This window comes from Fringilla coelebs (assembly GCF_963513975.1).
Source record: "Fringilla coelebs genome assembly, chromosome: 2".
Classification (NCBI taxonomy): Eukaryota; Metazoa; Chordata; class Aves; order Passeriformes; family Fringillidae; genus Fringilla; species Fringilla coelebs.
The window spans coordinates 11,417,516-11,432,916 of NC_140029.1; the positions used below are offsets into that span (position 1 = coordinate 11,417,516).

Here is a 15,401-nt window from a genome sequence, read left to right on the forward strand (position 1 = left end):
GGGTTCAGGGTAACCTAACTGTGGCCTTCCAGTAAAGATGGAAAGATGAAGAGAGACTATTTGCAAGAGCATGTAGTGATGGGCCAAGGGATAATGGCTTCAGTCTTAAAGAGGTTTAGATTAGATATTACAAAGAAATTCTTTACTGTGAAGGTGGTGAGACACTGGAACAGTTTGCCTGGATAAAATGAGGATGCCCCATCCCTGGAAGTGTTCAAGGCCAGGCTGGATGGAGCTCTGGGAAACCTGGTCTAGTGAAAGGTTCCCAGTCCATGGCAGAAGGGTTGGAAATAGATGATCTTAAAGGTCCCTTCTGACCCGAGCCATTCTGTGATTCTGTGTTGACCTGGTGTTTCACCCATGCTCACTCCACACACATTGTACAGTGGTGATGAAAAGGTGGGGAAGGGAGTTTCAATCTTAATTCAAGAACTGGAACACAGAGCTTTCAACAAAGCTGCAGGTCCATCTGATCTGCATTCTTCTGGATATTGAGACTGACTGGACTGTAATAACTTCTTTTGGCCTTAAGCTCTATGAAAAGCTTTATCCCCCTTACTAGAGATATCAACTTTATGAGGCTAAACATTATGAAATACCTACAGGGTAAACTTAAAGACATGATAGAAGAAAGCAGAGATTTCCTTTAAGATCTCTGGTAGCTTTTTGTTGGAAAAAATGAGGAATTTCTGAAGCTTGTTGTATGAATTGTTTAATGTTGGTCAAGTGTCAGAAAACAATCTGTGTTTTAGCAGTCTCTAAGCTAAGTTTTGTATGTATCCATATTTTTCCTCCTGAGCTACAGCATCCACCTGCTGATATCTGGAAGCTTGAGGTGTTTTGTGATGTTATAATACAGGTGTTGCAATCTTTCTGGTTTAAACTGCCTTTTTTTTTTCTTTTTTCTTTTTTTGTCAGTGTGATGGTTTTAAAACCCAGTTGGAAAATAAACCCCAGTGAAAGTGTTTCCTTCCCCCTCACCTGCCTCTCCATAAGAGGGAGACAAAAACAGAGATTCTGAATTAACAAGAATTTGCTTGAAAAGCAGCAATGAAATAAGAAAAACTAACAGGAACAGCAACAACATTAATAGCAAAAGTACACAAAAGACTGTGTGATTTACATACAAAAAAGGATATTCACTGGCCAAGGCCTTGTGTGGCCACCGAGATAAAAGGCAAAAATGGCCCTGGCCCCTCCATGGCCCCCTTTTCCCCGACTCCAGCCAACACCCCAGGTTTGTTCCAGAAAACCATCCCTCAGCAATGGGGTGGAAGGTAAGGAGTATGGAATACAGCCCAGGCTCACAACCCCCAGCCCAGCCTCTGCCCAGATTTCCCTGCTCTCTCTCATGACTACAGTGAGAAAACCACCTCTGTCCTGGCCAAAACTGGGAGAAGCAGTGGAAAAGTGCATTTGCCTTTAAAATGCCATGCTGCTTTACTGCACAACAGAGATTTGCTTTGTAGCAACTATTTTCTGAGGACAAGGAGTTGCTATAACCTGAAAGAGCATTTGGTGGGGAACACAGGTTATTATCCAACCTTTTCTGCTTCTATATTTAACATATATTGTGTACAAATTAACTAATAGCAATAGATTCACTGTTATTAATGATTTAAAACAATTTCACTGAGTCTACAACCTAAGCATATATACTTTGCAAGTGCTCTTAGCTTTAATAGTGCTGTCTGAAGCCATTCTAAAGGGAACCTCTCCTTTGCAAAATTTCTTTTATGTTTCTTGTGACCTTGGTGTAGTCAGTGTTAGACTTTCAGATCACACTTTAAAATCTTTCTTGTTATTTACAGTTCCAAGGTAATTCATCTCTTCTTGGTTGCAAAGTAACTGAGTAATTGACTTTGATTATATGGAAAAATTGGTGTGGAGCTGTTTATAACACTTCAGCAGTCATGGGCTCTGCCATGACATGGTTAGAGTTGCTCTTGTAGAGTGAATTACAATCAAAATTGGCTTATTTACTTTTTCCCCTCCATGGAAGACAACACAATTTCAGAATAAGTGGCAAGGCAGTAACACAGCTTGTATTTGTTCAGGAATCATAAAACTGTATATCAACTGTTGATTTTAAATAAATAAATAGATCAAAAATTATAGTAGCCTAGTGCTCTCTGTTTCAGGATAAGTGCATCTATTTATTAGTGTGCTTCTGTTCATTAAATTAGGCATCCTAATAAATAAATATTTTCTACTAGATATAACATTGCTACAAATTATAGCTTTTTCCCTTGAGAGTTCAGAAAAGAAGAAAATTAATACCTGGCATTAGTTCATTTTTCATTTCATCTATTCAAATGTTAATAAATTTATTTTAAAAGAAATACTGAGTTAGTCTTCCAAACAGCAGGAAATAACTTTTGAAAAATGTAATGTTTTACTGCTTTAGAAATACAGAATTCAAAATGGGAGAGAACTTAAAGGGAATTTGATTTTCTTCCTCCCTTGATATTTTTTGTTTGAACTATTTTTATCCCAGAAGAGGATTTATATTCTACTGTAGTGCACTGTTGCTTGGTCATTTCTGAGTTTATAAAAATATATAGGATGGAAAATTAAATCAGCTGAAATCCATTTTGTCTCAACACCGCCTGTCCCCAGGAGCACTAAAATCAAATAAAAATACAGGGTGAGTTTAAAAGCAAGCTAAGTGTAGCATATTGAGCTGGAAGCTGACAAACCCAGGTTTCAATGAAATTTGAATCAGACTACACCAAACCCCTCAAAGAAGAAACTAAATCATTTTGAACGAAAAAGATGGAGACTGTTAAACTGTCCTGGGACAGTTCAGCCTTGCGTGGTTTTAAATATAAAATGCAAATTGCTCTGGCCCACGAATACTTCTCCACTCTGACACCAAGTGAGCTGAGGGGAGAATCCTCAGTGCTGGGAACCTGCTATGGCAGGTGTAGGGCAACCCCTCACCTTACTGTGCACGTGGATCCTGCTCTGATTTAGCTGCAGCTGCTGCTTGTGTAAAACCTTCCCCCAGCAGAAATTCATCTGACACAGGAGAACTTTTCTCCCTAAGCCATCTCATATTTTCTTCACAGTGCCAGATGTTCTTTTCTGTGTGTTTCACTGCTTGTGAGAATTGGGGTTTAACATCAGCCAGTGCTAGCAGGAGACTCTCCTATTTGAGGGAATTCTTCATGAAAATGTCAGGCTGGCAGGAGGCCACAGCCCTGTGTAAGTGCTGCTCACAGAGCAGGGAAACAGACTGTTGGCCTTTTCCTGAAGTCTGCTTCACACTAAGTGTGAGAAATACCCATGGTGGAACATGTAAGGGCATGATCATGCTCATAATTCTGGTCATACCTGAGTCCTAAGGATGCAGTTATGAGTGCAGAATGAGTTGGGAGGAGTTACTGAAAGGCCATTATCGATTGTCTTCAAGAGTCATGACAACTGGGAAAATTATTGCATCCTGGAAGGGAGCAAGGGTCACTCTCACCTTCAAGCAGGACTTGCAGGTTATTGAGCCTCACCCAAATCTCTGGGGATGTGATGGAACAGCTAATCTTTTAAAACATGTCCAGGCATTTGAAGGACTAGAAAGTTGCATTGGAGGCAAGTCATATGTGAGATATCACAGTGGTTGATCCTGAATCAATATCATTTAACATCTGAATTAATGAAATGGTCCCTGGGACAGAGCTCACCTTCAGTAATTACCCACTTCATACAGAAGTGGGAGGAACAGCCATTACAACACCAGATGGTTGGGCTGCCATTCACAGAGACCCTGACATGGAGAATTACACTGAGGGGATCTTGTGAAGTTCAACAAGGAGAAATGCCAAGTCCTGTGTCCTGGGAGGAAGAACCCCAGGTAAAGATACACACTCAAAACCAATTGCCAGAAAGCAACTCTGAAGAGAAGAGCCTTGGGGTACTGGTAGACAAACAGCTGACAGGAACATACTCTTAAAATCCAGTTATTACAATTACTTGGGAGATGTCTCTGCCTGAATTAAGGTGCAAACAAGACTATATGCCAAAGTCAATAGTATGGATTTTATTTAACAGTAAAATGTGAAGTAGAGAGATAGAAAGAAATAGAAAAGGATTGAGGGGGGAAGAGGGAGCGGAGAAAGACAGTGAGAGTGAGAAAGAGATCAGATGGAATCATAGTCATCACCCATGGATCCAGCAGTATCCCACTGATCCTCTTCACCCTGGGCTTCTCAGCGATGGGGGTTCCAAGGTTGCTCAAAACTTCTCACCATTTATATGCTTTAGCACAAAAAAAGGAATCAATGCTCATTGGCTACACAGCTCTCTCATTCAGTTGGTTAAATGATTCCCTCACTTCCAGTGCTAATTAGTCCCATGCTTGTTCTTTCTCTTTGTTTGAGTCAGGGGTCTCCTGTCTTCAGTCAGCAGGCTCTGTTCTCCCCCCAGCAGACCCAGCCACAGCCAGCTACCAGCACAGTTGCTGAGCTGGCCTTCCCACAGACTCCTTGATGGAAAACATCCTTCTCCCAGCTTCATTCACCTTTCCTTAGACCTGAGGTGACTGGACATTAGTACCACCTTGATATTATCTCAAGTTCCTGTCAGGGGGGTTAACTCACAGTCCAAATTTCAGAATCCAGAAGGCATATTTGAGATGTGATGGGCTTTGGTGGTCACAGATGAGGTTTGCTTCTTTGCCTGGCTTGCTACAGTGGCAAAGTCCTTGAGCAAATTGTGATATTTAAGTCTCTCCCACAGACCCTCATGGCAAAGGCTGACAGCACCCTGGGGAGCATTAGGCAGAGCTTTGCCATCAGCTTCCTCTCTGCTCAGCCTTGCTCCACCTGCAGGGCTGGGTCCAGTTTTGGGCTCCAGGGTATGAGAAAGGTGTGGATTTCCCTGGAACAGGTCCAGGACCACAAATAATGTCACAGGACTGAAGCACTTTCCTGTGAGGAGGAGCTGAGAGAACTGGGACAGCTCAGCCTCGAGACTCAAGGCAGCCCAGAATTTTATCAGTGTGCATAAATTCCTGATGAGAGGGAATGGAGAGAAAGCTGGACTGTTCTTAGTACTGTCCACTGACAAGAGACAATGGGCACAAATTAAAACCCATCAAATTCCACCTGAATATGAGAAGAGACGCCTGTGGCTGTTCAAACACTGGCACAGGTTGCCCAGAGAACTGGTGGAGTCTTGATCACTGGAGATATTTAAAATCTGACTGGACATGGTCCTGGGCAAGTGGCCCTGCTCTGAGCAGAAGAGCTGAGCTAGATGATCTCAAGAGTGGCCTTCCAGCTTCAGCCAGTCTGTGATGACAGTTTAGAGTTTTGTGAGAATAAAAACATTTTTTAGTTGCCTTTGCAATGATTTTCAGTAGACATACAAAATTACTGAGAAACCATTATGCATCTAAACACTAATAACAGTAAGAAATTTGTGTTCTTGCCTTCAGTTTCTGTACATGTCCAAGCTTGCATGGTCTTAAAAAATTTATTAAGAAGTGCAAAACATTTAATTCCTAAATATAGTTGCTACAATATTTGTCCTGTATAAATACAAGATATGAACTGCCTAAATAGTAAATACCATTGCTGGAAAACTAGAGATGATTTTCAAATTTTTTTTTTTTTCCTTCCTTTATAAAAAGCTAAGAAAACTGTTTTAAATTCCTCATGTTTAGGCTTGTAAAAATGAACATTTGTGAAAGAGGATACTATCTACTGAGGTCTTGCATTTACTGTCTCTGGGGGAAACTAACTTCGGGATCAATTTTAATTTCCAATGTTGTGCTCTAAGCATAAACATAGTGTTCAAATCAAAGGCTGGTGTTGCTATAATTGCCAGTCCATAAAATTTGAGAAATAAAAATCTAGAGATGATGCCAAATTGCCTTTAACATCTTATACAGGCATCGTGCCAGTTCCATCCATGACCAAATAGATAGAGACTCATTTCCAGAAGCTGGCACTGAACATTTAAATCATTTGATGCATTGGTGAAATGAACTTTAAAGTCTCTTTTAACTCCTGTTTGCAACAAGAGAAGGGTACTGCCGTAAATGCACCGTGAGATTCATTGTCCCTCTGCCCATGAGCATGGGAAACACTAATGAGTCTTGATTTTTACTGGTGTGTTCAGGGTGACTCAGGACAATATAGCTGGGAAAAAATATTACACAATAATACTGGACTAATTGTCCATACGTGGTCTCACATAGATTTTTTTAAACCTGTTTACAAGTCCAAGTGTTGTGAAGGAACGCAAAGGACAGACTACCACCCAAAATGGGTCTGCCCCCTAGCTATTTTTCACACCAGAAATGTTGCAGTTAAGTAGGAACCAATAGGAATACTGACTATTTTGAATCATAATTGTAAAGCTTAATAGCTTGCTTTAGGTTTCTTATTGAACACTTGCATACCAGTTGCAAATAAATAATTAATAAATATTGCATTTTTATTAAATACAATTTTTAAGACAAATATAGCTAAACTCAATCTCAGTACTACTGGGGTGTCCATAAGGATATATGACTGTATGTGCATGCTGTTATTTTCCTTTGTTAGTGTGGCAAATGCTAAACAGCAATGATTTCATACTCAATAAAGCTCCATAAGTGCTACTTGTTCTGAGAAGGCACTGTTGTGGATACATCTAAACGTGCATGGTAGATGTTTGGATCAGTAGGAATATGGACAATAAATATGAAAAAGCATTTTTAATATTTCACTGGCATTTTTCAATAGCAGACAATAAAGAAAAAACAGTCCTCATTTTAGTCTTCCTCTGTGCACAAGGAATACATGATGTTCTGGGAATATACTTCCTTTTCAGGGTGTATTTTCCAAATGGTTTAATGGGCATTAGTCACCCTATTCCATTAATATCAGTGAGCTGGAAGTTACAGGCACTTGACTGAATTTTGATTGGACTCCTGAACTCTGTGTTTGGTTTGTCAGCCAGCAGTAGAGCATGAGGCTGAGGGAGAAGGGGTTAAGAAATAGAAAATGTGCATTGTAGAGTCAGTGTTCCTTTCTGAACTTTATGATGAATTCAGCAACAAAAACTCCATGAAGCTAGAAAAACATTTAATATTGATTATATATATTATAAATATATACTATATCTTTTATATATATAAATATATTATATACACATATGTAAGTATGTACAATTAGTATAAATATGTAATCCTGCTATTGAAATAAGCTTGTTTTCTTTTTTTTACTCTTCTACTTGAATGATTAGTGAATTTTCTTTCGGTCTTTATGGAACCCATTTATGAATCCTAAAAGAAAAAGCAAACCTTTTCCTGGCATTGAAAAACACCCTCCCCCCTTTGGTGAATCTTTAAATAAAAAGAAGTAGATTTTTTTTCTCTCTCTTCTGAACATTGGGCAGCTTTCCAAAGCAAAATCAGTCTGTGTTAGGGTTCCTTAAATAAAAGAAAGGATAAAACCAGCCGCATGGCATGTGAAATGTGGAAGAAAAGACATCTGAAAAAAAAAACCCTAAGCATTACATTCTCATAAATGGAGTTGGTATTCTCTGGAAAGGGGCGAGGGCTACCTGGTGGTTTTTACTACTTTGGAATAGGATACCCAAAGCACAAACAAATTTAATAAAAAATATGCAGAAAATGACTTGCAAATAATTTTGGGAGGCTTATCCTGCATCTTCTAAAATGCCTTAGAAACAGATCTCTAATTACAGACACTAGCCTAAAATCCTTTTGGAATTGCAGTTCCAGCACTAAATAGAAAATACATAAGAAAATCCAAGAGAATAACCAGTAGGGAAAAGATTTGGCTTGGTGCTGAGCACTGCAAGTTCAAAACATTGCTATCATAATAGGGATCATTATGAACTAAAGGTCAGCAACTCTGCAGGGACAAAAATAACCCAAAAAATCCACTACAGCAGTGTTCAGTTTTCAGAAAGAAAGCTGCACACAAATGAGGAAGCCTGCCGAAAAGGAACCAAAAGGAAAAAGTGTGTGAAGGCAGCACAGAGGCACTGCATCCTGAGAACCAATCCATACCATCCAAATGGACTCAGAACCACCTGGAAAGATGGGGTGGCTAAAGAAAATAATAAAGAAACCTATTTGAAGCAAAAATGCAAAGAACAAATTGTCTTGATTAAGGTGATTAAATCAGCAGAGCCAGATGGCTGTTTGGTCAAGTGGTCTAATGGAAGTGTAAAATAGCTGTAACTATTAACAGCATTTTCTTATTTAAAATCAGGAGGTTTTAATGAGGAGTGGTGAGGGACACACATGGTGATAATTTTCAAATAGTGCATGTAGTCAGGCCTGTGGACCTACAGACCAGGAAATCTGGGAAAGGGTATTGTGTAGAAGAGATAACAGTTTTGTAAAAGTAGGTGTACCTTTCACCTCCAGCTGTGCCTTTAAGGTATCATGGGCAGAATGTTTAAGGGGCTATAGGTGATTTGCCATTCCCAGGGCTTTTAAGGATGTCTTCCAGCAAAGAAACTAAGTCCCACTGAGAGAACATAAAAGGTCTTCTGGTGGATAAATAGCCAATTATTGGGAAACAAAAAGCACAGGTCAGTTTTCCTAAAGAGGAAGATGATGTGCTCCAGAAGGTCTATGCTGTCCAGCATGTACATAAATGAACTGGAAAATAAAATTATTAATACAGAGGCATTTCTTGATGATACAAACCTATTCAAAGTACTTAAGGTGACAGTAGACTGCAAACAGCTATGGAAAGCCTTCACACTACTGACTGCCAGCAAAGCGATGGCAGTCAAAATCAAATGCTGATAAATCTCAAGCAAAATGTAGAAAAAGTTATCCCAACTTTCTGTGTACAGTATCGATCTCTTTAGGCCTTTCAAACATTCCTTTAGCACCCATGAAAGAAGTCTTAGAATCATAACAGAAGTCTCTGAAAACATTACATCAATCCTCAGGACACTGTTCAGAAAACCAAATGAAATGTGAATAATTACTCAAAATTACTGGAAAAGCAGAAAATATGATGCCACAGTGTTGTATCTGTAGCATGTATATTGTAGGAAGTGCTAGGGATCCCCAATATAAAAACCATTATAAGAGACTAGGTAAAAGGTATCCAAGGACAGAATGAGTGGTCTTGGAGTGGGGTTTGTCTGATATTTTTGCCTTTTTTTTCAGATAGCTGTCTGTATGTGAGTTACTTGCCTAGGCACCCTATACAGTCAATTAAAATCTGCTCATTTCTGTTGTTGCAATTCAGAATGTGATTCTTGCCATCCTTAGTAAAACCTTACATTATGTTCAACTCAAGAAGATGGGTTTGATTAGCTGTAGATATAAAGGAACCATGTAAATATAAAGACAACTCAGATGTACATACCTTACAGATACCCACATTTAATCAAATATATCTCCATCTTTGCATCTTAAGCAAAAGGAAGGAAAAAATATGATGTTATGTCTTGTACATCCTGACACAGCACAAAGTCCACTAGGAATGGTTGATCTCTGTCTCTCATGAGCTAAGATTTAGGACACAAGTGTGTCTCCAGAAATAGGTTTAAAAAAACCCCAAAACTCTAACCTAAATGTTAAATTTACCAGAGGATATTTTTGATCATAAAACCTTATGTTAGTCCAAAAATCAAATATGGAATTCCTTGGAAAATATTCCATCAAGATCTATTTGACATAAAATTACAGCTTCTGGCTCCATAATCTCTGAGACTCAAGCTGCTGAGCTGGAAGAGTGCAAGGGACAGGAAACCTGGTGCTTTCCCTTGCTTTCTTCCTTAAGGAATTGTGTTGGCTGATATCAGACAAGGGACTGGGCAAGATGAGCTTTTCATCTGACTGAGTATGGCCACTGTGTGCTCTCCAGAGTTTTAGTATTTGTCTAGTTAGGATAGCTCCTCAGGCATCCTAACCAGACAGATACTAAAACTCTTCTAGAATCCTTGCTCGTTTTCCAAGGGATTTTGAAATATTTTCCAACACGACTGTACGGATCATTTAAAATCCAATCTACCACCTAGAGTATCACAAACCATCGAAATTCTCTCTTGCATAAGGACAGTTATAATGAAGATAATTTGGGGCTGGTTGTCCTATCGCTGTTCATACTGTGAATTCATTTGCACTCTGAGCAATTTAATGGGTACATCTCCTTGTGATAGTAATACACTACTACTCACCATGTGTTTTGGTTTTTAAACTACCAGCAATATAATTCTTTAATTTTTTTCGACAGAAACCTGTTATATGTTTAGTGTTCTTTATGCAGAAGGAAAAAAAAATAGAAAAAATGAACCAGTCTGGTATTATACGAAATTTTTATTAGAAATATAAATATTTCTGTAACACTTTTCCCATAAAAATTCTAAATTTCCTCTTCTACAGATGCTTAGCTCTAGAATCATGTAGGCTGACTGATGGACTAGATGTTTGTGATAAACTATTGCTTAAAGAAGGTTTACAGTTGCTTTCTCCTTAATACTTCAGAGTCATATTCCAAATCTTTCTGTGGTTATTTTTCTTTTTTCTGTCTACAGTTTTCTAATTGTAAGCTTATTGGCATTAATTAGATAGCTGTTCATGACTAGCATTCCTTTTTTTGTTCTTGCTGTTTATCATGTTTGGATTTGGCCACCTAATAAAAACACTAGCAAAAATTCAGGCTTAGCAATAATAGAATACAGAATGTTGAATTTAAAGGCAAAAGCTGTGGCATTTTGTGCATTGGAATATTATCATCACATTGCAAAAATCATTATCCTGGCAGCACAAAAAAATTAATTAGGACATCGATTGAAGAGAAGGCTGAAGATGAGTTTTCTTCTTTACTTGCTTGTCTATTTCATTGCTTTCAGTGTGGGTTGCTTCTGTGCCATAGCCTTTTGGTCTGTAATATAACTTACAGTCAAAAAAAATGCTGACTAATTATGTAATATTTTATAATTAATTTTTTATCTAGGTATAATGGCTGTGTGATTTATCTAGCAATTAATGTCAGTGTTCAAGTGAGACCAGTACTTTCAAATCCAAAATGCAGTACAAATAATTGGTCTGAAATCAGCCAGATACTTTAATATATGTTTAAAAACAAGTTAATATATGTTTAAAAACAAGTGCCTGATAAGGCCTGTGTGCTTTGCCTAAGCAGTGATGATTTCAGTCAGAAAGGTGACCCTAATCCTGTTAAATTAACTTGATTTAGTACAGGAACTACATTTAAGTGCATTGTAGTCTAAGAACTGATCTTTGCATCTATTGATTGGCATTTATTCTGTCAGGTTTTTTTATTCTATATGTATGTGTGTGTGTATATATATATATATATATATATATATATATATATATATATATATATATGTATATATGTATTTTTGTGTATTTAATTTTTATTCTAGATTACCTTCATTATATATTGTCTGTTAAAAGATATCTAAATATATACCCATGTATATCTTTATTTTATGCAAAGTGGTCATTGGTGACACTAGATTAGGGGTGCTCTCTCATCTTGGAAACAAAGCAACCTGGGAGGAACTGAGTTGATCATTCCAAATGTAAGCCACAGAGTCATGACCAGGCACCTTGGGCCTTGATAGCAGATCACAGAAAAAAAAGCAGTAAAACAACCATTTGTAAGTGAAGTGCTCAGGTAGAGGTGTACACATTTCTTCAGCCTTTGAGGCCTTTACTTTACAACAACAAATGTCTACTTTTACAGCATGCTGTTTGTTCTCTGAACTCACTTGCTAACTAAAAAGTGCAGGGTAAGCACATATATAACTCTCTGGGGTAAAACCAAACGTGAGCTGTCTTCCTTTTCTTTGTATTTCAGACCTTGCTCAGCCCTGCACCATAAATCAGTTCTCACCAGTAATGTCAGTTCTACTCCAGTGGTTAAAACTGGTGAAATGGGGAAGTCAACTGTTATGTCATGAACTTGATGTATGCACCTTCTCTCCCATCGTGGCATTTGCATATTTCTCTGCACTTCCTTTACAAAATACACTTCCCTTCTGATGGTGTATTTTAGGGATTGATCATTAGAGTCATTCACTGTATGAGTACCACTTAAGTCAGTCTAACTCCTTATGTTGCAGGGTAATTTAACATAATTGATGGAAGTCAAGTCTGGTTTTAAAAGATGTTTGAGGAGCAATTTTTCAATGATGTTTACCTTTAGTGCTCTTCATGGCATTCTAATGTCTATGAATGTCTTCATATTATTTACTCTTAAGGTTGACTGAGATATTGGATGGGCTTTTTTTACCTTATTTAGCATCATGTGTTGATGAAAAGATTACTAGGCAATAATTTCAGGTTATTTGATGAACTAAAATGAGATGCAGACCACATGTGGTTTATATTAAAAATGTTGAGAGAAAGGAGCTGTAGAGCAGACTAATATAGCAAGTAAATTATTCTGCCTTTGTGTGCAGTCATCACATGGCAATAAAACATGATCCTGAGAATTACGGAATTTGTCCTTTAGAAATCACTCATTGTTACATTTTGACATATTTTATCACATTAAAAATTGATAAATGTCTCCTTAGAAAATATTGATGTGGAGCAGTGGAAGATCTACATAGAGATTCCTCTCTTTGATAAAGTCATGGTGCCCTGAATTTATCTTAATGTACCCAGATACATCACAGAGACATCCTCATCAGGTTGTTGATTTTAAAAAGAAGAAGTTTTTAACTGGCAGAATCTGGCACATACATTACTGAAATTAGTAGCTAAACTGCTTTTATGCATAGTTTTAAATGTTATCTTAAAATAAACATGATTTTGTATTTTTTTTAAGTATGAATCATGTAAGCCAGTTTGGGATGCATAGCAATTTTTTAGTCTTCTTTTTTTCTCTCTCTCTTTTTTTTTAATGGACTTCCCATTATTAACCTTTTTTTTTTCTTTTTTGTAACATGCACAATGTCCATGGTAAAATGGATACCCCTTATTGGGGTCTGTAAAAGTTTCATCATTTTTCCATTTGTGATATTTGGGAGCAGCTGTCTTCCTCTGTTTTCCTGTGTTAAACTACTCATCACTCCCATCCATCCTGACTGAACACGTTAAACACAAGGAAAGGATGAAGCAGGAGACAAGTGTGCTCTGCAGTGCATCTCCCAGTGGGTATGCTGGTTAGAAATTTGGCTAAACTGGGCAGAAGTGGCTGTGAAGCTTCCAAATTCACAGCACCTTCTGAAATGCCAGGCCTTACACTTGGCACCAGAAAAGTCCATATGAAGTTAAACAAACAGGGAACGGAATCACGTCCGCACGCTCTTTCCTTCCAGCTTGGCATGGAATATCTTTACATTACTAATCAGCTGCTAGCAGAGCCCATGGTTTTTGAAGTTCGTGCTCATACGAATTTGTATTTCCATTTGATTCACACAGGTTTATCGAGCAGAACTTGTTCCCCTCAAGGAAAAGGTGCATCACGTCAACGAGCTCGCTCACCGCTTCACTCCCCCGGACCTGCAGCTCTCCCAGTACAACCTCAGCTGTGTGGAGGACCTAAACACAAGGTGGAAGGTGCTGCAGGTACATTTCATGTGACTCTTTTCTTTATGCTGCATTTAAGTAAATATTTCTATTTCTCTGTGCTTTGTTCCCTGTGGGATAGCACCAAAGGCGTGCTAAGGAATGAAAGATGAGAAAGCCCAAGAAAATGTTTTATTGTTACCATTCATGAATGCATTAGACAGAGGCCCAACCTGATATTGTTGATGGTTTAAAAATGTGAAGGGCAAGCCACATGTTTTGCACACATTTCAAAGATAATACATTATCTTCCACAGAGCTTGGGAAACATTGTGAACAATTCACTTTTACTGTAAATTATTGCTTTGATTTATCAAATCCAGATATTTGGAAAATAAATTTTTCATCTTCTCTGAAGATACTTGGAGACAGTATGACAGGGTGAGATGTTATTGCTGGTAGAACAGATAATTAATTGAAATATTATGTTTTACTGTCTTTTGTCATATTTACTTAAATGTCACCTGGAAGATACAGAGAGTAAGGTGAAAGCACTCCAGTAAATTTTTAAACACATCCTGAGGGGAAAAGACATAAGAAACTTTGAAAGGTTATGATATACTAAAAGCCAAGTTGTGACCCTTGGAAAGAGGAAAGATACATCTGTTCCTATATTATTATTTTTCTGCTTAAAAGAGAGCAGAATTTGGAATGTATTGAGAGGCAGAGCTCATTTTTTTTAGAAGAGAATAAAATAGCATAGACTGGAATAGAATAGATCAATTGGAACAAATATACAATTATTTGGACCAACTGTTCTACATGCAAGATCTGTGGGACACTCACACCCAATGGCACTTTTTAGAATATTGTGCATTTTTCCATCTTAGGGCTAGACTTTTTTATGTATGAACAGCACTCCATTTAGATGTTATACCCTTTATAGAAAACTGAAATTTTGGCCATGTAATAGGAAGAGCAGAAATGAAAATTGTTTTTGTTTCATGCAAAAGCATTCTCCTCCTAAGGTATGTTCCTGTTGTTTGTTTCTGGTTTTACAGTTGTCCGCTATGTTTCTTTTTCATTCTGGTGGTTTTGTGGTTTTGTTTTTTATTTATTAATTGCCTTTGTAATGCTAATGTCACCTAAAATATCAACTTTAGTCTTTTCATTATTTTTTTCTATAAATGTCAGTTTATTTTCATGCGTCTTTCTTTTACACTGGTTGTGTTTTCTCTCAGGGTTCTCTTAATTCTTATTTTCAAAAAGCAATTCATTCTGTATTTCTGCTCTTTTCTGTCTTTCCCCACCTTCCTTCCCTTATTTCTCTTTGGGCTTTTTTTCTGTATTCCCCTTGTTTATTTTCTTAGCCTACTTCTCTACTTCTCCTTCCCCAAAGGTTAGATCTCTCTCTCCCCCCTTGCCATATTCCTAATGGGGAAAATATTCCTTATCCATGTACCCCATTTCTAAGAAAATATCACTTCAGGAAGATCATAAAACAGGGAGTTCTGTGCTATTTCTTGCCAGAACTATACCCATCCTTGGTTATGTGTAGGAAAAGTGCATAAAAACATAAAATTTATCACATCTGAAACATTATGTAGAAGAGGTAATCATGTCTAACTTGTTTCTTTATGAACACGGGGAACTTACATAAGATTAGAGGAGGAAATGTATAATTTTAAGCCAAATCTTAAAAATATTTAATATTATATTCATTTTATATTCAGAAGGCCAACTGTAGTCAGTCATTTGCAGTATTGCACAGTGGTTCTACAGTGAGACTAGTGCTGTTAGTGAATAGAATCAAATATTCCTCCAGAATCTTCCCACAACTTCATTTGTATTTTTGCACTAAGGCATGTTTGCCATTAATTTACCTGGTTTGTATTCAATTTTAGTGAATATACTCCAGAGTATTACTGGT

The 15,401-nt window shown here is 37.6% G+C and overlaps 1 protein-coding gene across 6 annotated transcripts in view; it reads left to right on the top strand.

The window, feature by feature from the left end:
• Positions 1-15,401, top strand: part of DMD (dystrophin) — a 972,793-nt gene that overhangs the window by 796,771 nt on the left and 160,621 nt on the right. For all 6 annotated transcript variants that reach the window (XM_084201221.1, XM_084201219.1, XM_084201223.1 and 3 more), the window contains one exon: positions 13,385-13,531. In XM_084201221.1, the coding sequence (XP_084057347.1) occupies positions 13,385-13,531 (147 nt within the window). The remainder of the gene's footprint in view (positions 1-13,384; positions 13,532-15,401) is intronic.